General features: G+C 48.3%; 7 protein-coding genes across 7 annotated transcripts; 4 read left to right on the forward strand and 3 right to left on the reverse strand.

Annotated features, from left to right (window-relative positions):
• The first annotated feature begins 4,229 nt into the window (after positions 1 to 4,229).
• HD556DRAFT_181537 (uncharacterized protein) lies at positions 4,230 to 5,860 on the forward strand. Its single transcript, XM_041309822.1, has 2 exons — positions 4,230 to 4,984; positions 5,034 to 5,860. The coding sequence occupies exons 1-2, from the start codon at positions 4,466 to 4,468 to the stop codon at positions 5,727 to 5,729; spliced, it is 1,215 nt and encodes a 404-aa protein (XP_041152268.1). The 5' UTR covers positions 4,230 to 4,465; the 3' UTR covers positions 5,730 to 5,860.
• A 621-nt stretch (positions 5,861 to 6,481) lies between these two features.
• On the reverse strand, positions 6,482 to 8,263 carry HD556DRAFT_1426047 (uncharacterized protein). Its single transcript, XM_041304624.1, has 5 exons — positions 8,129 to 8,263; positions 8,064 to 8,077; positions 7,808 to 8,008; positions 7,225 to 7,754; positions 6,482 to 7,174 (listed from the first exon to the last, which is right to left on the reverse strand). The coding sequence occupies exons 1-5, from the start codon at positions 8,172 to 8,174 to the stop codon at positions 6,634 to 6,636; spliced, it is 1,332 nt and encodes a 443-aa protein (XP_041152269.1). The 5' UTR covers positions 8,175 to 8,263; the 3' UTR covers positions 6,482 to 6,633.
• A 688-nt stretch (positions 8,264 to 8,951) lies between these two features.
• HD556DRAFT_181464 (xanthine uracil permease) lies at positions 8,952 to 11,678 on the forward strand. Its single transcript, XM_041309821.1, has 12 exons — positions 8,952 to 9,525; positions 9,579 to 9,694; positions 9,752 to 9,854; positions 9,906 to 9,995; positions 10,042 to 10,186; positions 10,236 to 10,430; positions 10,480 to 10,541; positions 10,597 to 10,703; positions 10,756 to 10,821; positions 10,878 to 10,992; positions 11,042 to 11,290; positions 11,351 to 11,678. Exons 1-12 carry the CDS (start codon positions 9,168 to 9,170, stop codon positions 11,482 to 11,484), a joined length of 1,740 nt encoding a protein of 579 aa, XP_041152270.1. The 5' UTR covers positions 8,952 to 9,167; the 3' UTR covers positions 11,485 to 11,678.
• Positions 11,679 to 11,992: 314 nt separating this feature from the next.
• On the reverse strand, positions 11,993 to 16,108 carry HD556DRAFT_181750 (uncharacterized protein). The gene is made up of 14 exons (XM_041309823.1): positions 15,694 to 16,108; positions 15,498 to 15,639; positions 15,190 to 15,446; positions 14,362 to 15,139; positions 14,206 to 14,309; positions 14,054 to 14,146; positions 13,843 to 14,003; positions 13,556 to 13,793; positions 13,262 to 13,507; positions 13,094 to 13,213; positions 12,965 to 13,040; positions 12,679 to 12,915; positions 12,438 to 12,621; positions 11,993 to 12,387 (listed from the first exon to the last, which is right to left on the reverse strand). The coding sequence occupies exons 1-14, from the start codon at positions 16,054 to 16,056 to the stop codon at positions 12,312 to 12,314; spliced, it is 3,075 nt and encodes a 1,024-aa protein (XP_041152271.1). The 5' UTR covers positions 16,057 to 16,108; the 3' UTR covers positions 11,993 to 12,311.
• Positions 16,109 to 16,665: 557 nt separating this feature from the next.
• HD556DRAFT_1314805 (uncharacterized protein) lies at positions 16,666 to 19,013 on the reverse strand (the record flags this gene model as incomplete). The annotated part of the gene is made up of 11 exons (XM_041301006.1): positions 16,666 to 16,756; positions 16,818 to 16,987; positions 17,036 to 17,230; positions 17,343 to 17,489; positions 17,550 to 17,936; positions 18,003 to 18,107; positions 18,175 to 18,353; positions 18,411 to 18,503; positions 18,572 to 18,685; positions 18,899 to 18,937; positions 18,989 to 19,013. The coding sequence occupies 11 exons, from the start codon at positions 19,011 to 19,013 to the stop codon at positions 16,666 to 16,668; spliced, it is 1,545 nt and encodes a 514-aa protein (XP_041152272.1).
• A 986-nt stretch (positions 19,014 to 19,999) lies between these two features.
• On the forward strand, positions 20,000 to 20,557 carry HD556DRAFT_1451416 (uncharacterized protein; the record flags this gene model as incomplete). Its single annotated transcript, XM_041307950.1, has 1 exon — positions 20,000 to 20,557. The coding sequence occupies one exon, from the start codon at positions 20,000 to 20,002 to the stop codon at positions 20,555 to 20,557; it is 558 nt and encodes a 185-aa protein (XP_041152273.1).
• Positions 20,558 to 20,723: 166 nt separating this feature from the next.
• HD556DRAFT_1461537 (uncharacterized protein) lies at positions 20,724 to 21,590 on the forward strand (the record flags this gene model as incomplete). The annotated part of the gene is made up of 3 exons (XM_041308259.1): positions 20,724 to 20,841; positions 20,902 to 21,020; positions 21,070 to 21,590. The coding sequence occupies 3 exons, from the start codon at positions 20,724 to 20,726 to the stop codon at positions 21,535 to 21,537; spliced, it is 705 nt and encodes a 234-aa protein (XP_041152274.1). The 3' UTR covers positions 21,538 to 21,590.
• Positions 21,591 to 21,671: the final 81 nt, after the last annotated feature.

Here is a 21,671-nt window from a genome sequence, read left to right on the forward strand (position 1 = left end):
GCTTGTGATGTGCCAAATGCCACATTATATGGCAAGAGACTTGGGCTACGGCAACTCATACGTACACGATGCTGTGAATCCATCATGTGACACGAGCACCAAGGGTTATTTGAGCAATACAGCTACCGTCGAGACACAAATGAAACTACTTGAATATCTGTGTTTCCAACTATGCGAGTAACCGCTCGTTACGAGCGCACCATCTCCGTGGGAAGCATCGACCGCGTATCGATCTTACTGGAGAGCTGAGTGAAGTGCAGTTGATGATTATCATAGACGATAAGACGTTACCGAATACTTACCAGTGAACCAAGCACACAACTCGACCTTCATATCCTCATCAATCTTGTCCATCATGGACTGATACGATTCGATGGCTGCTCCAAAACTACCTGCTCGAAAGAGCGCAAAACACTGTTGCTGGTTCGCAGTTTTCCACAAGGACTTGAGGTCCCAGCCAAAGATCTGTGGAAGACACGCAGTTGAGCACGAAAGAATTTTCGGTTGAGTCATATCAACGTACCACGACAAATTCATCGTACGTCAAATGAATTGGCGATTTGTAAAAGAAAGTGCTCGCATTGGCAGCGGCAGTGAAGTGTTCAACAGCTTCATTGTAACGCGCGCCCTGCAAAGCAATATTTCCCATTTGGACACGTAGGTAGGCCTGGTGTACGAAGGACAGGAATCAATAATGACGCATGAATCTGGCATGAGCGAACGAATGGTACTCACTTCCACTATGCGGCAAGCAACAGGATCGACATCGGGAGACGCAGTCAGCTCTCGGATGCGAAGCATTGCCTCTTGATGTTCATTTGCATTGAACAACGCAATGGTCTAAAAACCGCAGTGAAGCACGCAGTATGTGAGAAGAATATTACCTGCCTTGATCAAAAACAGGAAGTGATCGGTCTTTAAATCACTCGTAAACATGGATGCGAGGTCAAATGATATCCTCGCAGCCAGAACCTGCTTTTTCCCGCATAGAGCAATGCCCTTGGATATATGGCCTGCCAACGATGGCTGAATGCTGACAGACTATGCCATCGTCAAAGTTAACTTTTGTGAGGTCAAAATGGGTCAGTCAATCTCACCCGAATTGCATCTTGAAGCGCTCTGTCCCAGAGACATTGTCGCGCCATAACAAATGCGCGATTGGCATATGCGGTGTAATTGGCATTCGAGTCAATATCCAGATTTAGCACCTTTATAGCGGTAGACCAGTCCCTAGCTATGCACGCGTTGCGGACTGTCGAGTTCATCGCGACGACCTGCGTAAATCATGTTCACATTGCGTTATAAGAAGAGTCAAAGATGGGAACGTGCCTTGAACTCAGAGTAGGATTCAGCCTTGATATAAAAAAGACGCTTAGATGATGAATGGGCGAGAAAATGAAAACAAACGTACCTGGTGCGTCGCCAGCTCCTTCATGAGGCCATCCTTTGAACCATCCTCTGGCAAAACGTTCTCGGATGTTGGCCACTCTGAGATCTTTTTATCCACACCTCCGCTGAGGATACGCTTGTCATCCGCAGAGAACGTGACGCAGTTCACCTCTCCAGAGTGGTTGAATATGGCAATGTTTCGTCGATCTGACATTCGCCATAGACAGACACGATTGTCATGAGATGCGGAGGTAAGGAGAGTGCCGCTAGAGTTCAAAGAAATGGCGTGGATGTTCTTGAAATGCCCCTTCCAGGGAGCACCGACCTGTTTCCAGGTCGATACATCCCACTCTCGTATGGTGGGATCTGCCTCGTTTCCTCCCGAGAAAAGCCGTGAGCCATCGGGCGCCCAAGCGAGTGAATACTCGGATCCTTCACCGATAGTTCTCCTTGATTGAGTGGGGAATGGAGGTGGTGGTGTGTGATCGCGACTGTAGGAAACGTTATTATATCCGTTTGAAGTGTAATTCTGGTAAATTTGGACACCGTAGCGGTGCGTTGCAATTGCAAGAAGTGCTTGGGAATTGCCTATCGGCCGTGGTGAATACTGAACGCAGCGGACAGGTCCACCGCAACTGAGTGTATGTTGCACCTGCCACGTTGATGTATCCCATAGCTTCGTGGTAGTGTCAGATGATCCACTGGCCAGCATCCTGGAATCCGAAGAAAAGTCAAGCGAGAATATCCAGCTGTCATGGGCTTTATCGAGTGCTTGGTTGAGTGGTTCCCCGGTGTTTCCATGCCAGACGATGAGTTCTCCGCTCTCATCACCACTTGCTATCCATTTTCCATCTGGTGAAACAGCCAATGACCGCACCCGACTGCGATGCCCCTCCATCTTCTTCAACACTACACCTGTTTTCAAGTTCCATAGACGAAGCATCCCGTCATACGAGCCCGTGACCATGCGTTCATCACGGTCGCGGAAAACGGCGAGTGCAATCACGCGATCCTCGTGGTCTTCGAATGTTCGAGTGGGTGTGATGTCTGAAATGAGCGCTGCCATATTAGTGAAGCTGCAGCACGGTTGACGTGGACTTTGTGAGTGGGGAGGATGGCGTCTTGCTCGAAGTTGCAGAGGTGCGTGTGATGAGGTGTTTTAAACCTGCCTTATAGGATTACCCTCTCGCCGGACGTCCAAAACATGAGGCGGTTATCATAAGTACCTTGCTTGCCAATCTAAACAAATAGGCTCGTGCGTCCAAGTCGTGTCGCCGCAATGTTCCACATCAGTCAATGGGCCTGGTCGCAATTGTTTCAGGGGTCCATGCGGCAGATAGGAAGAAGACATGCACGGTTCACCCGATTCGCCTGATTGGCCATGCCCTCGAATTTTGATTAGATCGTCACCCAAAGACGTAGTATTCCACCCGGTGACATGTTGAGCTTCTGTTCCCTGGAACGTTCGTAGCGGAGATCCGACACTTCCTTTGATCTGCTCTGGTTGCTAGCATCACGGGTATCCGCGATTTGCCATTAGCATTGAACATAATCAATCATTTCAAACTCTGATTCAAGTCAGCTGTGATTGAACGTTGTATTATCTTGGATGCGGGGTTTTGGATCGGCAACTTCAGAACATGTTTCTTAGATTTCCGGTGATTGAGGATGGCAGTCGGTATGGCGATAACCCTTTAGATGGGCCCACCAGTTCGTGTTTTCGTTCTAGCTGCGTCTAGTACACGCAATTCTATATGGAACCATTATGTATGTTGCATTTAGGCTTCCCAACATAATACACATTACCACATACCATATGTAGTTCCTGTGCCATAAAATGGTCAAGTCTGTGATGTTAAATCATTCTACACAAAGGTATATGAGACATGAGTGAGCCCGGTGAGAGAGACTTACACATCATAAATGCTAATCCTGGTCGACGGTTCTTCTGGCATTCGCATGCAACTGCTGACATCCTGACGTTAACCTAGACTAAAGTCTTACTTGAGATGAAGTCCGCATTATTTAGCGTTTGCTTCGCGTCAGTGATGTTGTTGCTATACAACACAACTAGGACAACTCGCCAAGGCCAGGAGAAGTGTCTGCCACCCTGAATATATTAGCAATAAGTCATCATGAGAGGGTGGAATCGTATCAACAGCTAGCACTTGAGCGTGCAAGGAGGGAACGGAGGGAATCACCGAATACTTGACAGGACTGCTAATCAGGTGGAAATGGTAGACAGCGGGCCTGCATCATATTAAATCTCGCATGTGCGTCGCTCGCGCTAGCTAGTTGAAACACATCCCAAATCTCGACCCCACACATTTGCTCGCAGGACCTCAAACTCATCTGACCTTGGAGGTAATACGCCATAGGCCGCACACACCCAATGCAAATGAGATGTTCAGTGACGCGAGAGCTCCGAGTAGGTTTAGCGCTAGTGACAACTTGCCGACTTCAAAACGAGAGCCTGAGGTATTTATGTAAGCATGGATTTGAGAAAGGAAGCGACAAGTACTTGTGAGGAATGGATCGAGAGGGCGAACAAAGTAGCGTCAATAAGAAAAAACTGCTCGGGGTCATAACAGCGGTACTTGAGCGTGTAGTGTGATATGGGCTAATCAAACGATCACGCTTAAGGACCGCCGCGTGAGAACACCTTCAATTACACGTTCAGCAAAAAGTTTGCATTGGTGTTTGGCGAGAGTCTCTGCGGTAGTAGCGATATCTGAAACGGCCGTCGCTCAGCTGAGGTAAAGACGAGGGACAAGGGAGAAGTTAAGACCGAGGTATTTATAAGTCAACGAGGATTTGAAACCCAGCCATTAAGATGCAGAAGGGAAATGTATCTGGTCTCACATCGTGTGATCCTACAGTTTCTGCAAGAAAACACGTTCCAGACAGCATGGGAGTTATATTTGTCGTTGTTTGGTGTGCAGGCCCGTGTGCTGCACGCGTTGACCTCGAGGGAGCAGATTATATTGTCTAGATATCGTTTCTACCGTCCTTCTTTTGTTTCATTATCTACCACCTAAGTATTTTAACCGAAAGACTCAGATCAACGTTCTATACGATGGTCTTCAGTCTTTTCACTCGCAAGCCCGATTCCTTACCCAACGCACAACTACATACACCCTCTCCCTCACTTTCACACACTGACTCACCAGTAGCCCTCTCGCCCACACCACCACCCACCACCGAAACAGAGCCCGAGCCGGAGGTAACAGACCCAACCGCCTTGTATGACCTCGTACGCTCTGTCCCTCCCCAGACCCTACACACATATACCCTCGCCCACCTCTCCCCGACCTCCGATCCCCCACTGATACCCCCCTCCCCACGTACACTCACTGCCCTTACCCAGTTCTTCCACGAACTCTCCCCGCCACCACAACTCCATTGCGTGCGCTGCCACTCCTCTTTCTTTGAACTTTCAAATACAGACACGTCTTGCCGCATTCCACATGACGATGAAAGCGCACTCGTCGATCGTGCTGCGTATGAGACCTTGTGGTGCTGCTGTGGAAGCAGTGTCGAAGGGACGGGAGCTATGGGTCCCCCGGATGGGTGGTGTTATGAGGGAAGACACACAGTGAGTATTATCTCGTGCTTTGCAATTCAAAGACTGATTTCAGATATAGACAGACACCAGGCGTGCGCGTTTCCGCGCAGATTCTACCATCCATGACGATAAACTATTCTCTTGCGCCGCGACGGGATGTCACGGCCGTAAACGCAAGCGGAGCGTATCCGTCTCTAGTGACCTGAGTGCCAGCATAAGGAAGAAGGACAAAGCCAAGGCAATCGCAAAAGCAAATGTCGATGCTTCACCCAAGTCAACTCCCAAGCCCACTTCAAAAGCATCCACGCCCAGGCCCACACCCAAACCCCTCTCCAAATCCGGCTTATTCATATCCTCAGTTACCCTCGTCCATCCGAGACCTAAATCTAACCTCCACAAATCCCACGTCGCATCACCAACCGTAGATGCCGTTTCCGAATCTGAGTCTGACCCACAACCAGACATCCCCATCCGTCCTACTCGAGAACGCACAAGAACGCGGTCTACTGTAGACGAACAAAAGACCCGCCTTACTGCAGACGACAAAACGCGCCCTCTTACTGACGAGAACATGAGTAAACCACGTACGCGGAGCGCAGCACGGGAAGAGCGTAGTCTTTCGCGCACAAGAATGGTCGTGAGAGGCGGTTCTGTGCGTGTGCTGCGTGAGCGCGGGAGGGAAAAGGAGAGAGAGAAGGGTATATGTGAGTCAGATGGGGATGACAGGGGACGAACCAGGGGGAGGGAGCTGAAGAAGAGAAGGGTGGGTGTATGAGTCAAATCCTGCATGTCAGATGTCAGGTGTATGTGGCGTGGATGGGACCGGATGGGTGTGAATGTCATATTATACTACTATTATTTTGGTGTGTCCCTTGTTTAAGTCAGTGCGATGACACTGACGAGTACGGCGCTGGCAGTCGATATAACCTTCTTTTGTATGCTACTACCCCACTATATCTAGAGATTCACAATCTGTATCCGTCCTAACTTAATCGCTGTACCAGACTGCTAGGAGGCAATCTTGTATCTCTACCCACATGAAATTTGAATATTCAGAATCGGTAAACCTTCTCCCCATCCATATGAAACAACTAGAACGAGCTCACCATCTTAAGACACGTCTACAAGCGTCTCTAATCCTTTGTTACCACCGTACAACACATAAAGGTACACATTACACTTTCATACCCCTTTCAAACCAGAACCAAAGAGAAAAGAAGTATGATCTCATCAAAGTAAGGTTAAGGGTGCTTGGTTCTATCTTCCATGGGCTTCTGCGATCGGCAGATTTAGTACCAGCGGTATATTGGGAATGGATCTGGCGGAGATGCAGCGATGCGGTTTTGAAGAAGCTCGTGGCTGTGACTGAAGTAGCACGCCTATTTCAATTCGACTGCATCGTGCTGGACGCCAAAAACCGCATCAACGAATTCAATTGATGACTGGATAGGTTTGGCAGGGGTACTGTGACGTCATCTCATTTCCTGTTCACCATCGTCATTATAGACTGGCCGTGTTTCTTCTGCGTTTTCTGGAAAGAATGATATGCAGAACGAAATATCAATGGTATTTATATGCTGAAATGTCGAACATTTTAGCATACAGCGCAGCCAAAGTACAAGTTCAAAACACCAAAGGCTACATAACAAAGTAAGTAAATAACGAACAGCCTGCAATTCTCACCGCAAATCAATTTCCACCGTCTCGCCAACTTCCTCCTCGCCATCCTCAGATTCTACAAAACTCTTCCGGATCTCTTTCTCCACCGGAGGAGGAGGAGGAACTTCTACACTAGATGGCACGACTACCGCCACGGGCGTCATGTCATCTTCATTCGTACGGTTTGAACCTGCTTCATGCTCTGGCTTCGGAGCACGTGCTTGCGTAGGAAGAGAGGGTACTGGCGGAACTACTTGAGCTTGAGTTGGTGACGTCGGAAATTTGAAATTCCTATCCATCGTACCGTTGCTCTTGTGCTTCATTTCCGGTTTTGGTGGGGGCGGTTGTTCCTCTTCGTCATCTTCCTCGTTGATCGGCCCTTGCGTGGTTGCCGACGGTGGTGTAGGACGGCGTATTGACGGGAGACTTTGACGCGATGCCGAGTGTTTGTGAGCTGCGCTGGAGCTGGGGAGAGAGGCTTGTGACATCGATTGGGGACGCTGGGAGTAGCCAGAATTGGGCGGGGTGACGCCGAGATAGTAGCCCGAGATCGGCACCATTCTGAACAAAAAAACTGTCAACGAGAAGCGTTATGGATAGAATATACGAACTTTTTTTCGCTGTGGCACGCTAAAATCCACTGCGGTTGAACTACAGGGATGCTCAACTGCAAGGCACGTTGATATTCTGCACCTGGAGCTGCTGCAACACCGCCGGCTGGTTGCGCACCTGCGGGTGTGACTGCAGGAGTGGTGCACACGAAATGTGTTGTGTCGATTTGAATTTTGTCGCTCCACTTTGCGCGCATCTCTTTCAAAGCAAGCTTTGCGTTTTCCAGCAACACGCTGTCTGTAACATTTGCGAAGCAAACTGAAATTCCGCTTGTATCTGCGATCGTGTGCGTGCGCACGCGGATGAGGTTCGAGGGATAGGTTCCTGCGGAAGTACGGAGGAGGAGCTGGAAAGTGTATTGGGTATCTACCGAGAGTCCAGAAAGTTTTGTGGAGAAGTTGGTGAGTGCATTAGGAATCGAGGCAAGACGTTGGCTGTTCTTGTATATGTCAAGGGAACGTAGCTTCGCGGAAGCGAGCTTAATGGCGGGCCATTCGAGCGTGACAGAGGTTTGGGTGACATTACGGACCTGAAAATAGTGGTGTGAGCGAGGCGGACTGAAATAAAGTGGGTGCTGCTCACCTCGAGCTGCGGATTCTCAGGCGACTGGCTTCCAAATGTCTCTAAGATATCTTCTTGGAGCGACCAGAACTCATGGTCTCGCTTTCGCTCCTGAGCCACGTTCCGGTGGACCGAGATGTTCACTATAGACCCAGTTGTTGCTCCAGGAGGAAGTAGTACCGATGGAAACTCTATTAGGTGAGCTCGGTCGCCCAGAAGGATCTGCACCGCGTCACTTCATATTTGGGTGACGTACTGAACTTCAAGTTGGACTTACAGCCATGCCCGCATCTGAAGTCAATATTATGAGCCTTATGAACGCGTCAAGTGCCAATCACTTACCGAGCTTTCCGACCGTAAAAGTAAAACTATCCTGCGCTCTCGCCATGGTTGCTTGTCGCGGTGAACAGCGTTGAGAAAGTTGGAGCGCTGAAGGTATGGGTTAACGTGGTCCGTCGTGGCTGTGCAACATTATTCCGATTCCCTTATTGGGTGATAACGTCACAGATTTGGTGAACCTCGCCACAGTGTTGCATATTTTCTTTTGTGCCCGCCAGCTCTCTATCCCTTTCTCCCTGCCTGCCTGGTAATGACCATCGTGATGTCTTCGTCACAACCGGCAGATGTTGCCCTTTTCGCGAGCTTCTCTCTGCATTCATCGGCAATTTGCATCGTTCTTGAATCTTGATCACTTGTGCGGCAGGCTGCGGCGCTGCTATTCGTAATTCCTCTTTCGATCTGTTGTAGCAACCTGGATGGATACTCGGGCAAGCCGATGCGGCAAAGGTATGTCCTCACTGTGTGGTTAGAACAACACATTCTATAATGGCTTATTGATCCATCAAATATATTATAACTACTGTACAAGTGGGATACATCCACGCTTTGAGGCATTGTGTACTTTTAAAATGCTCCCAAGGTCCATGGAAGTAGGTCCTTAGCACTGCAGACAATGACCAGGCGTGTCTTTCAATCTTCTGCGTCACACCTCACTGTGCGTGGGACGCTCGTCGGCATCTTTCGTCCCAGACCGGCTATTTCCTCGATAACGTAGCCTTTATCTTGCCAAAGACAGTGAGCAGGTGTATCATTCAATCCTCTGCATTGCTCCTCATGTGTGGGACGAAGTCTGGGCCAAAGTACGGGCTAAGTCTGGGGACGCCTATCGGCATCTTTCACCCCAAACCGGCCATTTCAGATATCCTCGATAACGTAGCCCTTATCAAGTCTGACTGACTAGGCGCCCGTGCCTGCCACACATGCTTGCGTAAAGATGACAAAAGCTAGGTCAACTGGAGCCGAATCCTTCCACTGGATCCTCTTGCACCCTGACCAGCATTGAGACGTCTCTGCCTTGAGTTCTTCTAGGCATAGCGCCACTATGTCGCATGTTTCTATGTCTTCAGTGACCAAAGAACAGCCGTCGCCTGCTGCCAATCCCAACCCACGCTCTGCATTCAGCGTCGTACGACAGAAAGTGACTACGAAGCATGGCTGGTTTGGTGACTATGATTATCGATGGCTCTGTCTGCCATCTCTTCCTACAGCTAGAAGCAAACAACCGCCATTTTATGGCATCGACGACGAGCTCCCGCTCGTGCTGGCTATAGCAAGCGGGTTGCAGCATGCACTTGCGATGCTTGCAGGTCTCATTGCACCGCCCATCATTTTTGCCAGTGCCTTAATGCTGGACTCTGACACTTCATCATACATGATATCAGCTTCACTCATCGGGTCTGGTACGTTTGGCCATAACGAACTTACACTCACGCAGAACTGATTTAGGAATCAGGCATTCTAAGTTTAGTCCAAATGTCACGCATAAAGTTATGGGGCCGCTATCGTCTTGGTACTGGGCTTTTGTCCGTGGTAGGGACGAGTTTTGCTACGCTCAGTACAGCAAGTGCGGTATGCGCGCCTCGGTTCTGTGCATGTAACATTATTTGATGAGGTGGATAAACACAGATTTTCGACATGATGTACGCCAACGGCACATGTCCTTCGACAACTGCTGCGGATGGCACTGTCACGCGAGGACCATGCCCAGATGCTTATGGGATGCTACTTGGTAAGTCGATTTTGAGTTCCCAGCAATATATAAGTTACTGACGTTATGAAGGCACTTCCCTTATCTGCGCATTTTTGGAGATCGGATTATCATTTCTTCCTCCGCGGATTTTGCAGCGGATTTTTCCTCCCATAGTCACTGGTATGATTACGGCTTAGCTTTGTGCCTTAAGGCTCACTTATCTCAGGCACCTGTATCCTCATGATCGGATCATCTCTCGTTGGGTCCTCTGGCATCCTTGACTGGGGTGGTGGTTCGAATGGGTGTCAAGCGCGCCCGACTAGCGGGATCTATCAGCTATGCCCGACAGTTGTGTCTCCCCATGCATTACCGTATGTCTGACGCATTTGAATCCAGTACATTAATGACGTTCTATGACAGATGGGGCTCTCCTCAGTTCATAGGTCTCGGATTCCTCTCTTTCGTGAGCATAATTCTCACAGAACTCTTCTGCTCTCCGTTCCTCAAGAATGCGAGTATCATCGTCGGGCTTGCAGTAGGATGCATCGTTGCTGGCGCAGCCGGGTACATCGACGGAAGTACCATCACAAGTGCACCTGCAATCACATTCTTATGGTAAAATATCCATTCTTGCATGTTGATACGAAGTCTGACTGTTGGGTAGGGTATATCGATTCAAGATTAATGTGTATCCACCAGCTATTTTACCTATGCTAGCAGTTTACGGTCGGCATATTTCTTTTTCTTGGGACAGGCTGGCTAAATGAAACGTCGACGTCAGTATCAACGACAATGGAAGCAATTGGCGACATAACCGCGTCTTCGGAAGTGTCTCGTATCCCTGTCGAGGGAGAGGATTTCGATTCAAGAATACAAGGCGGTGTTTTGGTTTGTCTTTCCATGGACATGGCTTCTAATGATGTTCTGATTTATGTTGCAGAGCGATGGGATAGGTGGATTTATTTCTGCCTTGTTTACTGTCACTCCTCTATCGGTATTTGCCCAGGTTTGACACAATCTTCTATCATTGCGGTGCCTGGTCTTATCTTGTGCTTGGCGTAGAATAATGGTGTCATTTCTGTCACTCGCTGTGCAAACCGCACCGCAGGAAGATGGTGTTGTGCCTTCCTCATCATCTTCGGTTGCCTCGGAAAGATCTCAGGGTTCTTCCTCGCAAGTATGCCTTATGTCTTGCTGGTCCTTTTTCAGGCACTTACCATCCACAGTACCCAACCCCGTCTTGGGCGGCGTGACGACGTTCCTCTTCGCGAGCGTCGCCGTCTCAGGCCTCCGTGTTCTTTCTTACATCAAGTACACGCGGCGCGACAGATTCATCCTCGCTGCAGCATTGTCGTTCGGTGTTGGGGACCTTCTTGTGCCCACCATCTTTACTTACCTATTTGATGGTGTGAGTAACCCAAATAAAGGTCTCCAAGGGTTGTTTGAGAGCATCACGATTCTGTTAAGCACGCCTTGTCAGTCAACAAATTTCACGCATTGTCACTGTCACATGATACTGATACCATTGTCGACAGTTTTGATATCTGGCATCGTTGCCTTGGTGCTGAACTTGATACTCCCGCAGGATAGATCACAGCAGGACGAAGATGAGGAGGTTGTAAATGTTGCGCAGGATATGGAGATTCAGATACTAGAACAGGAGCGATGACTGGGATGTGATTTGTACAGCGCATGCCAGTTCCAACGTGGATACACTCCCCTCTCATACATTGAGTGAAACAGTTTTATAATGTCATGTATAGGAAAGATTATTCCAGCTTACAAGACATGGAATATCGATGGCTCACCGGGCTGACTGCTGCCTGCGTTGTGTTTCGCACTCTTCCAGGTGTACTAAACATTTCCAATACTCAATCTCTGTCACAACCTTCCTTTTCGCGAGCGTTGCTGTCTCGAGTCTTCGTATTCTTCCTCAAGTACATGCAGCGTGCCAGATTTATCATTGCTGCAGCGCTGTCGTTTGACGTTGGGGACTGAGTCGTGCCGGCCGATTTTTTATATACCTCCCTGTTTAATGGCGAGCGACAAAAAAATGCCTACAAGAGTTGTTTAAGAGCATTATGCTACTCCTTGAGGATGGGTTACAACAGAATAAGGGTGAGAGTACGCCACACAGGATTTGGAAGTTCAGACACTAGATCAAGAATGAAAGTTGTGACCTATTCAGAGATTAAGCAGGTGGAATTTAATCTGATATTTCCAAGCCCGTTGCAAAACTATCGCAAGCGCTCGACGTTATGTAAACACAAACTTGACCTACAAGATGATGACCAACCGTAATTGCTAAATTGCTTTGCTTTGATCTTGATCGAGAGTCCTCACGAAATGTCTGCATGTCGAGAAAGAGATCTAGTACTTCCACCAGCAGTTGAACACGCTCGGTGTGAATCCGTAAGTGAAATGGTATCCAGAAGAGACGATTGCGTGAATGCAAGGTATATAGTAAATCATGCAAAAGAGGGACGAAATCTGTAGTTACATTAGATTCCCTTCACTTCTCCGGTAACAAACAGGACAACCCTGAGGGATTTTGGCCCGTACTACAGAAGCGCTACCGAACAAGATCAGAAAGTGGATGAATGTAGATATGTGCGAACTCACAAAGCAATCTTAGCGCTTACTCCACTGACGAGGACATTTATGCTTTCACTGGGTTCCTCGCTGTAAATGTCCGTCATGCCATCCACGCAGCTGGCATGAACTACATGATGACACAAGAATAGCAAAAGAAGGTCTTGTGGTGATCGTTGTAGGGGTTCCGTACATAGCACGCAAATCGTTCTTGCTAGAATAGGCGTCGAGCTTATCAACGACGCAAGAGTACAGTAACAAATTTTCGCACATTTCATGAAGAATCCGCTATTCTGACCCTTTGAGCGCGTCTTAGCAAGGTCGGAGCTGTCGCCATTGAGAATCGTTTGGCATCCCTCCATAAGGGAGATTTGAAGATGGAAGTCATGAAGAATCTTGATCAATGCTTCCTTGAGGCCAGGAATTTCCAACCCATTCTTGATCCGACGAATCAAACGGATGGGGTCAATTTCAGCTCCGACATTTTCCAGTAGACCGCGAATGAAAGCTACAGGGAGTGAGAGCTATACGAAAATTGGTTTTCATCAGTTACTTACTCGGACGTGTTTCAGAATATTTGAGAAGGTCCTCCCAAAGGTCATCATCACTTTGTTCTTTAGCGAATTCGATCGCCTATATTTGCTGAATGTTACTCTTTGTTGGCCTTCATCTGCCCAATCACGTACCATATGCACGTCGCCTAGGCGCTCAATGATGAGCGTTAACGCCTTCTTGTTGTTGCCCATGCGACCAAGTAAGAACACCATCTCATTTACAAGATCTCTGTTCTTGCACTCATTGTACGCCTGAAGGATGTCAGACAATGATGTGACTAGTTTAAGTAAATGACACACCGCCTCAAGATTATATGAAGTGCTTGCCCGAAGATAGTCAATTAGGCGGTGAGTTGCAAACTCAGCGAACAGCGTAACCTGTAAATGTACATCAATACAACAAGCATTTAAACTCTTATCTACTGGTGAGTTTACCTGAAGATCAGCGAACTCAGACCCAAGCTGAGAGTCCTTTTTAAATAAAGCATCTAGGTAAAGGAAGAGATAGAAGGGGCGATCACGAAGCTGCTGAACCACGCGAACGATCTGTTCAACTGTTCAGACAAGTTAGACAAGAGAACATGATGATCGCACAGGTATAGAATGGATATGATCCACCAGTAGAGCGATTGCTTCGCTGGAAGTCGCTTCACCTTCTGCGCCTTCTTGTTTTCGCCTTTCAAGAAGCTCTTGATCAAACTCGATCAACAAGAGTACTTGATCCTTCACATCGGTGAATAGATTATGCTCCCGGATGAGTTCAAATACATTCTGTCGTCTGAGGCGGAGGAAAAACGGCAGGGCTTTTCCGTATTGTCGATTAGCAGTATAACTGGAGTCAAGATCAGCGAGAGCAAAACAACTCCATGGGATACACGAACAGCTCAGCCAAACATTCCATGAGAATCACAGCGTCTGGTGCAGGTAAGCTTTTTGAGGTTGATGATGATGGCGATCGCTCAAGTTCTGCGTGCACCGCAACAATGACAGTGGATATATCGTAAATTGACTTCGGCCACTCCTTGATAGTGCGCATTAGAGACTATGCAACAGATCAGTCCTAATTGCGTCCAGAACATTCACATGATATACCTGCCTATCGTGCACAAGGAAGTGTGCAAGAATCATCTCATAGACCAGGTGGTCAAGTTGAGGTGCCTCCGTTGGGACATGAGGAATGATTGTCTGCGGAAAAAAAAAATGCAGCTAAAATGCGTGTGTATTGCATCACAGATTCAACATACCTGTAGTTGCTGACTTTGAGCAAAAACAAATATCCAATTTTCCCAGCGTTCGATGTCTGTGCTACAGACCCTCGGGCAAAGACTTGCGGCCTTAGCAAAGTTGCCTGACAAATTTTAAGCTGATATCTGCGGAAACGGTATCAAACGTGGTTCTACCTTCGGCCACCAAATGCCTGATATATCGCTCTCCTATAGCGATAGGACTGATCTCAGACTGATCGCCTTCCGCAGAGCATTCGTTCTCGTCAAGCTTCTCTACTTCTTCAAGAGCTTCGTCGTATCGTTGATGTTCTACGAGCCACAAGACATGGTCTTTCCTATCCCTGGGCCGCACGATGACAATATCTTTGGGACTAATTACGATATGACATCTTCCTGATGTCCCTGGCAAATTCGGCCCGTCGACCTCCGCCATCACATAGTCGTTGCAACTCCACGCTTGATAATTCGTGACACCAAGCGCATCGGCCGATAGCTCTTCACCTGTGTGAGTGATTATCCGTAGTTCAGGGCGCTCAGCTGTTTTACGAGCTTGTCTTGTACGATCTTCCGTCATTTCGTCGCCATATGTATCTGGGGTTTGGTAGGCCAATATCAGAAATGATGGCAGCGGTTCATCCTGCACAGAGGATGTGTCCAGGGATCTTGGCATCGAGAGTGAGTTTGATACAATCCCTGATATCATGCAGTCAAGTTGGAATGCAGCGGTGATCTCAACAATGAAAGGAGGTTGATTAGAACTGCCTGATGCGGCAGCAGTAGGAGAGCGTTCTCGAATGTGCGCGATCTTGATGTGGTCCGCCCATGCTATCAGGAGAGTCGTATCATCTTGCCAATATAAAGTGCACTTGAAAAGGTCCGCACGAGGGCTATCAGCGGGGCGCTCTATGAATGTGATGCGCATCTGAGACTGGGTGTCGTAGATCCTGACTCCCTGCTCATGGACAGTGTCAATATGGTCAGGATATATCAATGCGAACCCACCGAGTCATTCGCCCACGCAATTAAGTGTTCCCGCCATCGTACATGCCACACCGGACCTTCACCAGAGTGGAGGACTGTTTCCTTATGCCCCAGCCAGCCCTTTTCTCTCAGTACCAGTGTCCCGGCCATGCCTCCACACACAAACGATCGTGTACTTTTCTTGGCAAAATTAGGTTCTAGTGCTACAGTGCGGATTGGTCGCTTCATGTCGACCATGTATGACTCATGGGTCGAGAGGGATTGAATAACGGCCTGTCCTAATTGTAAAGTGATTAGAATTTCATGGCCGAGGCAGAACCCATCCCTACCATCGATGGAGGCAGTCGCTACGAAGTCCGCAGTACTGTCAAACTCTGCATCGCTCACCGAAGCTTGATGGGGTTTGTACGACTTGATGCGTTTACCCGTTAAATCGACAATGTGAACAATACCATTGTGAGTTCCAAGTGCCTAGATGATTCGATGTCACTCCTTTCCTACTCACATTAGGGTGAAAGCTTTTACCAGAAGTTTATTTGAGACCGCAAGAGCAGAAGCCGAGTCCTTCTTGAGAAGGTCGTTAACCGCCCCGCCCATACGCTCATATTTCAGAGTTGGTTCATCCTCCTCTTCATCTTCGTAGTCATCTTCGTCTTCCCCTTCGTCTTCTTCCCCTTCCCCTTCCACATCGTCTTCCTCCCCTTCTTCATCATCATCTTTCTCTCGGCTTTCAGACTCATCTTCGCCACTTTCAGACTCCTGCGTTGCATTCTCTGAATCTACGGACTCGGAAGGGTTGGATCCGTTCGGTAAGACGTCGGAAGAAAAAGGATGGGGATCCTGCCAAGGGTCAAGCACTGGACCATCTATAGGAGCTGCGTCAGCCATGAAAAAGCTCCCAGTAGGTTGACAAGCGCAGGGTACAATTGAAATTACCAAGACCAACTACTTCGTACTTCCACCGTACATCTGCAATAGGTAACCAACTGTTTGTACATGTTAGAACCCAAAGGTTGGTGCCAAATACAGTAAGACAACTTCTTGTGCAATGTGCGGCTGCCACTCTGCAGTCCCGTGGAAACGGCATCAGGAAAACCCTCCCCAGGGAAATTCCTCTAAACTATGATAGTTTCCTCTAAACTATGATAGTTTCCTCTAAACTATGATAATTCTCGATAATTGTTGAGTATTATCGAGAATTATTGGCTTTAGAACGATTAGGAAGACTATTTTGTTTAGAAGGACTTTTTTACTGCCTTATTTTTAAAGGATAATTATCACGAATTAGTTGATATTAGACTCCAATATTGTGAATTTCAGAGAGTATATTTCGAATTTTGCACAGTGAATCACGCGTCGGACAGTGTTATAAGCAAAACGGACTAATATTTGATCAGAAGATATACATAATACACAGCCAAAGACTAGGAAAGTTTACTACTGGGTGTGATCAACAAGTCTGTGATTTTTATAGGTATAGATCAGCACGAATAGGACCTAATCCTCTGCCATGCCATCCAGGTCGAGTAGCCCCAGCGCATCTCGATGCTCATCAGCGAAATGTTCATTCCCATTCTGTTTCAAGGTCCTTTGAGTAGCAGAGTCAGTATCCGAGTCAAAACAGCACCATGCACACCAGCGAAACTTACTGTACAGCTTCGTAAATGTCAGCCATCATGCAGTGAAACTTTCCTGGTGCATCCCTCTTCAAGTCCTCGAGGAACCTGACGTGAAACACGTATGTCTCGCTGAATTGATTCCCTGTAAAGTTGAACTTCCCTGGTGAACCAAGCGTCTTCCAGAAAAGGGCCGCATAGACCTTGAAAACGAGTAAATACAGCACAAAGCTCAGTAGAAAGGACCATACCGCTGTCGCCACGAGTGCCAGTAATGGAATGGGTATTTCAGGACGATTGCCCTTATTGTTTGCCAGTTCGGCAAAGCGCTCAGCAAACTTGACACCGATGGACTTCGCACCGCTGAAGACTCCCTCGTATATGAGAAAGATCAGCAGCTCACCCTGGTAGGGTTTTTTCCCTATGGGCGAGGCATCGTGGTTCAACTGTTGAAGAAGAATGTCAGTTAGAGGCTCGAGATGTAGGATCAATGATGATATGTAGAAGGGAATATGACGAAGAGATATTGAGCGGAGAACAGATGACGATTGCACTTACATCAAACCTCAAGGCATATATATATGCATGCTGCTCCATAAGTTTCTTCGCCTTGACCAAGTTGTTGCCAAGACGAAAGTAGCTATCGATGTTTGCACATGCAGCCACTTTCAGGTCACGGCGCAATAACGGAATGCGTGGCTCCACCTCAAGTAATTAAATATAGTTAAAACAAATGAAAAAATTTGAGACATGCAAAGGACTTACTAAACTAGCAAGGTGAGCAGCATACCGCGCATCAGTTTGAAGACGTTCTTTAATAGCGTGGACGCCACGATTCCCGGCCACTGTTAGCAAAGACTGGAGTGAGACTTGGTTTTTGTCGACAAGCTCAGGATAAGCATCGACGAAGATAATGTAGCCTTTGGCATCGATAATCGCATTCCGCACTACTCCCTGAGTCTCATTGTTTTGATCAAGTAATTTGACGTGTCCCTTCTCTGTTCGAATGAGAGAAGCGATGGTCTGAGCCGATCGGGTCCGTGTGGCAGGTTCAACATCGCTGGAGTAAGGTTCGGAGGACTCGCCACATGCAGTAGTAGTTTCATCGACGGACTCTGAAACAGCATTGTCACAATCGCGCCAGGTTGGAATCTAAAGATAGTGTCAAGTTCAGTAGTATACGGCCTGAGTGCAGTTCAATAGTATGTATGTACTCACCTCTGCAGCTTGCTTTGCATCCCGGGCGGACTGGGATTTGCCACGAGATTGAATAACTTGCTTTGACTTCAAGTTGACATTAATGTTGCTGACGAGCGAAGGGACCTTGAGTCCCCATGACAATCATTGTGTGAGTACATCTGACTCGAACGTTGTACAAACTATCACTAACCTCGTCTGAAAGCATCATGGCAGTGGTCTCAGGTTCCTCGCCCTCACTCTCCTCACAGTCAGCATCAGAATCATTACCGTTTGTGATGTCCTCCTCAGGCTGATCATCATCAGAGTCCAATAACGCTGAGACGTCGCGCATGGCGTATGTGCGACAGAGTTTGCTAGGGCGATAATTGGCTGTCACGTGTACACGGTCACATGAGTAAGATTTCCAACTGAGACGTCATGACTAACCTCGAGGCTTGTCAGGTTGCAAGTCCGCACTGCCACCATCAGATTCATCGCCGCTATCCTCCTCCAAGTCGTCTGCAAAGGTACGCTGATGCTCTATCGCGCGTACCATTACTAACGTTAGTACTGATTCCTATGTTTCATATAGACTCTTAGTGACGCACTCAGTTTGGAAGATACTAAATTCTTCACTGAGCTGTCACTGCGAGTGGTTCCAGTCCGAGTCGCGGCAGCCTCTTTTGGCACAGGTGGATCTGTTTTTGGGCGCGGCACTTTACCTGATACAAGGTGAGTATTTGGCTTATATAGTAGAAAAAAACATGGTGACCGGTGCTGATCTTAAGTTTTGCTTTGACTGGTTTGGCAACAGCTGCTGGTGGGCCCTGCGGGGATGCCTCAAGACGAGTGACTTTCCTTGCTGACTTATTAGGCATCCAAACTCAAGTCGGAGGTGAGCATCAGTTTTTCTATGAAGACTCCGGCATACTTACCTGCATTTTCCATAGCCTTTTTCTTTGCATTTCGTGGCTCTATTGAAGCCCAGTGAGTCTTAAAGACGGTGAGCTGTCAGAGTCACTCACCACGAGAATTAAGAGGCGCTGACATTGTATATAGCCTGGGATTGAAAGGATGAGAAGCTAACGACTCGAGGAATGTTGGAAGGAATGTTTAAGGTCGAAAGAGCGAGGAAAAAGAGTTGAGGGCACCGTTAAAATTTTCAAGGGGCGTTGACAGCGGAGGCAGTCTATTTGGTGAGCTCAATTCAAGGGTTCAAATAAGCTGACACCAAGTTGTTACCTCAAGTTTTCGCGTGTAACGTTGGTCGGGTGTTGCTTTGGCACCGTTGGTCGGGTGCTGCTTTGGCACTCCCTCTATACTACTTCTCGAGTCGACTGGCACGACCTCAGGGAGTTTGCGTGCATACCCCCTCTCCTACACTTCTCTCGACTGCGGGCTGAAGAGGTCGCAGTGCAACTGCGCATTCAATGAATTGGAAATATCAACGGAGGCACTTCATTTCAAGGTGCGTTCAATTCAAACCGGGTTCAATTGAGGTGACATTTGCCTAGACCCTAGAAAGTTTTCGCGTGTAACGTTGGTCGGGCGCTGCCTTGGCACTCTCTCTATACTTCTCTCAACTGGCCCAACTTCAGGAAGTTTTCGCGTGTAGCGTTGGTCGGGTGCTGCTTTGGCACACTCTATACTTATACTTCTCTCGACTGCCTGGACAATGACCGCCTCACAGTTACTGTGCATTGCAGTACAACTGCCACGCGTGAGTCAATGTATTTGAAATCTCAACGGAGGCAGTTCATTTCAAGGTGGGTTCACTTCAAACCGGGTTTAATTGAGCTGACATTTGCCTCTGACCCTAGGAAGTTTTCGCGTGTAACGTTGGTCAGGCACTGCTTCTCTATACTTCTCTCAACTGGCCCAACTTCAGGAAGTTTTCGCGTGTAGCGTTGGTCGGGTGCTGCTTTATACTTCTCTCAACTGGCCCAACTTCACTGGCAGGAAGTTTTCGCGTGTAACGTTGGTCGGGCGCTGATTTACCCCCTCTACACAAGTTCTCTCGACATTCTTCCACAACTATGTCCACTCGATGCCCTGCTTGTTCCCGCGACAATTTCACTGTTACTGGTCTGAGTCAACATCTTGCCAAGAGCCGCAACCCACATTGTCGAGCACTGTACCATCAGTCGCGCTCCCAAGTACCTACCAGCGAACCACAATTCGAGCCTGACGAGTCGACTTGGCCTGACTTGGATCTTGATGGAGGATATGAAGAGGACGAGCCTGAGGATGAGTTAGCCCAGTGGGCTCAGGAGCAATCTGGTGGTAGTGAGGATGAGGATGTAGACGATGAAGGGTGGAATTTCGAACCTGAATGGGAGCCTCCCGTCGCAGAGCAAGATGAGCATGATGACATGGATGCCATCGAAGATTTGGCTGATGATGATGAAGCTTTCCGAGAAGATCAATGCCGTGCTCACCAGGATATTCAAGCACGCGCACAAGGGCAGCATGGTTGTGTGGTCGTGCCCTACCCAGATCTGCGTGCTGGCCAACAAATAACTAACTGTCGTGCTGCGAACATGGAGTATGGGGCGCACCTTGCCAATGCGGAGGAGAATTTGTATCACCCTTAGTGATGTGCAAGGCCCGGCTTGAAGCCCTGGGCCGGCCCAAGCTGGGCCCAAATAGGCCGGGCCTAGCCCAGGCCTAAGTCACGGCCTGAGCAGGGCTTAGGCCTGGGCTTGAATTTAGAAAAGCCTAAGCCGGCGGCCCAAGCCGCGGCTTTGGTACATAGAGTATATGACACCTTGTCACGTCAGTGGTCATGCCCCACAAGTATGTGTTTGGCATTTTCTCATTACTGACTCTTACTATGACGCGATTCTAGAACTCGTAAAGGCGCAGCAGGATCTAACAGGTAAGTCTCATCTCAGTATCTTGGTCAGAACTCTTTATTGACGACGTATGTACCTAACAGGTAAGTCTCCTACGTCGCATCAGTACGGCTACTCGAAGTGTAAAGTAAAAGCTAACTCACGTCTCAGTATCTTGGTCAGAACTGAGACGCTCGGGTGGCTGGATGCTGCCTTTTATACGGTAAGTCCTTTTCTAATCTATATTGAAACGAAACATTGATACTTGGAAGATTTCGGCCCCAACGTCACATCTCTCGTCCCTGCGCCTCTTTTCCCTTGCGCTCGGACGATCTATTCACCATGTCGTTCCTCGCCTTCGGTCTCATCGGCAACGTTCGACTCGGAGGGTTTGGACGTCGACAGCGATTCCTCTCAACTTCAACTACATACGCACGTCTGATCTCCTTTCGTCCTGGGATGAGCGACGCTCGACGGAGACTTCAATGGGCGTCATCTCGCGTCACCACATTGCAAGAAGTCGTCGCGTATTCATTATTTGGTATCTTCAGTGTCCATGTCCACCTACAGACATCACCATCCTCGACTGGGTCGGACAACCTTCCGAGTTCAACAGCTGTCTTCCGGCCTATATCACTTCTTACACCACTCCTCCACACACCCTTCCATCCCTGTCCGAACGTTCTCCTCCTTGTCTTCTTCCCTTCACCTGCTCTCGTCCATCGTCCGTATTCGTCTGAGCCACGTCAGCAGTTGCTGACGTGTGCTGGGCGTTTGCGCATGGTGTTCGTGGTGTTGGGAACAGCATGGTGGAGCTCGGACATCGGTTTGGGCCGCGGCTTGCATGGGCCTAAGCCCCGGCTTTGGGCCGGCT

Source organism: Suillus plorans (assembly GCF_016647745.1).
Source record: "Suillus plorans strain S12 chromosome Unknown HD556scaffold_129, whole genome shotgun sequence".
NCBI classification, from domain to species: Eukaryota; Fungi; Basidiomycota; class Agaricomycetes; order Boletales; family Suillaceae; genus Suillus; species Suillus plorans.

Coding starts and splice junctions, on each gene's coding strand:
- HD556DRAFT_181537 (XM_041309822.1), top strand. CDS start 4,466: ATGGTCTTCAGTCTTTTCACTCGCAAGCCCGATTCCTTACCCAACGCA. Junction 4,985..5,033: donor GTTATGAGGGAAGACACACA/GTGAGTATTATC, acceptor TTTCAGATATAG/ACAGACACCAGGCGTGCGCG.
- HD556DRAFT_1426047 (XM_041304624.1), bottom strand. CDS start 8,174: ATGGCGAGAGCGCAGGATAGTTTTACTTTTACGGTCGGAAAGCTCG. Junction 7,755..7,807: donor CTGAGAATCCGCAGCTCGAG/GTGAGCAGCACC, acceptor CACTATTTTCAG/GTCCGTAATGTCACCCAAAC. Junction 7,175..7,224: donor GCGTGCCACAGCGAAAAAAA/GTTCGTATATTC, acceptor TTTTTTGTTCAG/AATGGTGCCGATCTCGGGCT.
- HD556DRAFT_181464 (XM_041309821.1), top strand. CDS start 9,168: ATGTCGCATGTTTCTATGTCTTCAGTGACCAAAGAACAGCCGTCGCCT. Junction 9,526..9,578: donor AGCTTCACTCATCGGGTCTG/GTACGTTTGGCC, acceptor TTTAGGAATCAG/GCATTCTAAGTTTAGTCCAA. Junction 10,822..10,877: donor CTCTATCGGTATTTGCCCAG/GTTTGACACAAT, acceptor TGCTTGGCGTAG/AATAATGGTGTCATTTCTGT.
- HD556DRAFT_181750 (XM_041309823.1), bottom strand. CDS start 16,056: ATGGCTGACGCAGCTCCTATAGATGGTCCAGTGCTTGACCCTTGGCAG. Junction 14,004..14,053: donor TCCTTGTGCACGATAGGCAG/GTATATCATGTG, acceptor TCTGTTGCATAG/TCTCTAATGCGCACTATCAA. Junction 12,388..12,437: donor GTAAGCGCTAAGATTGCTTT/GTGAGTTCGCAC, acceptor CTTGTTCGGTAG/CGCTTCTGTAGTACGGGCCA.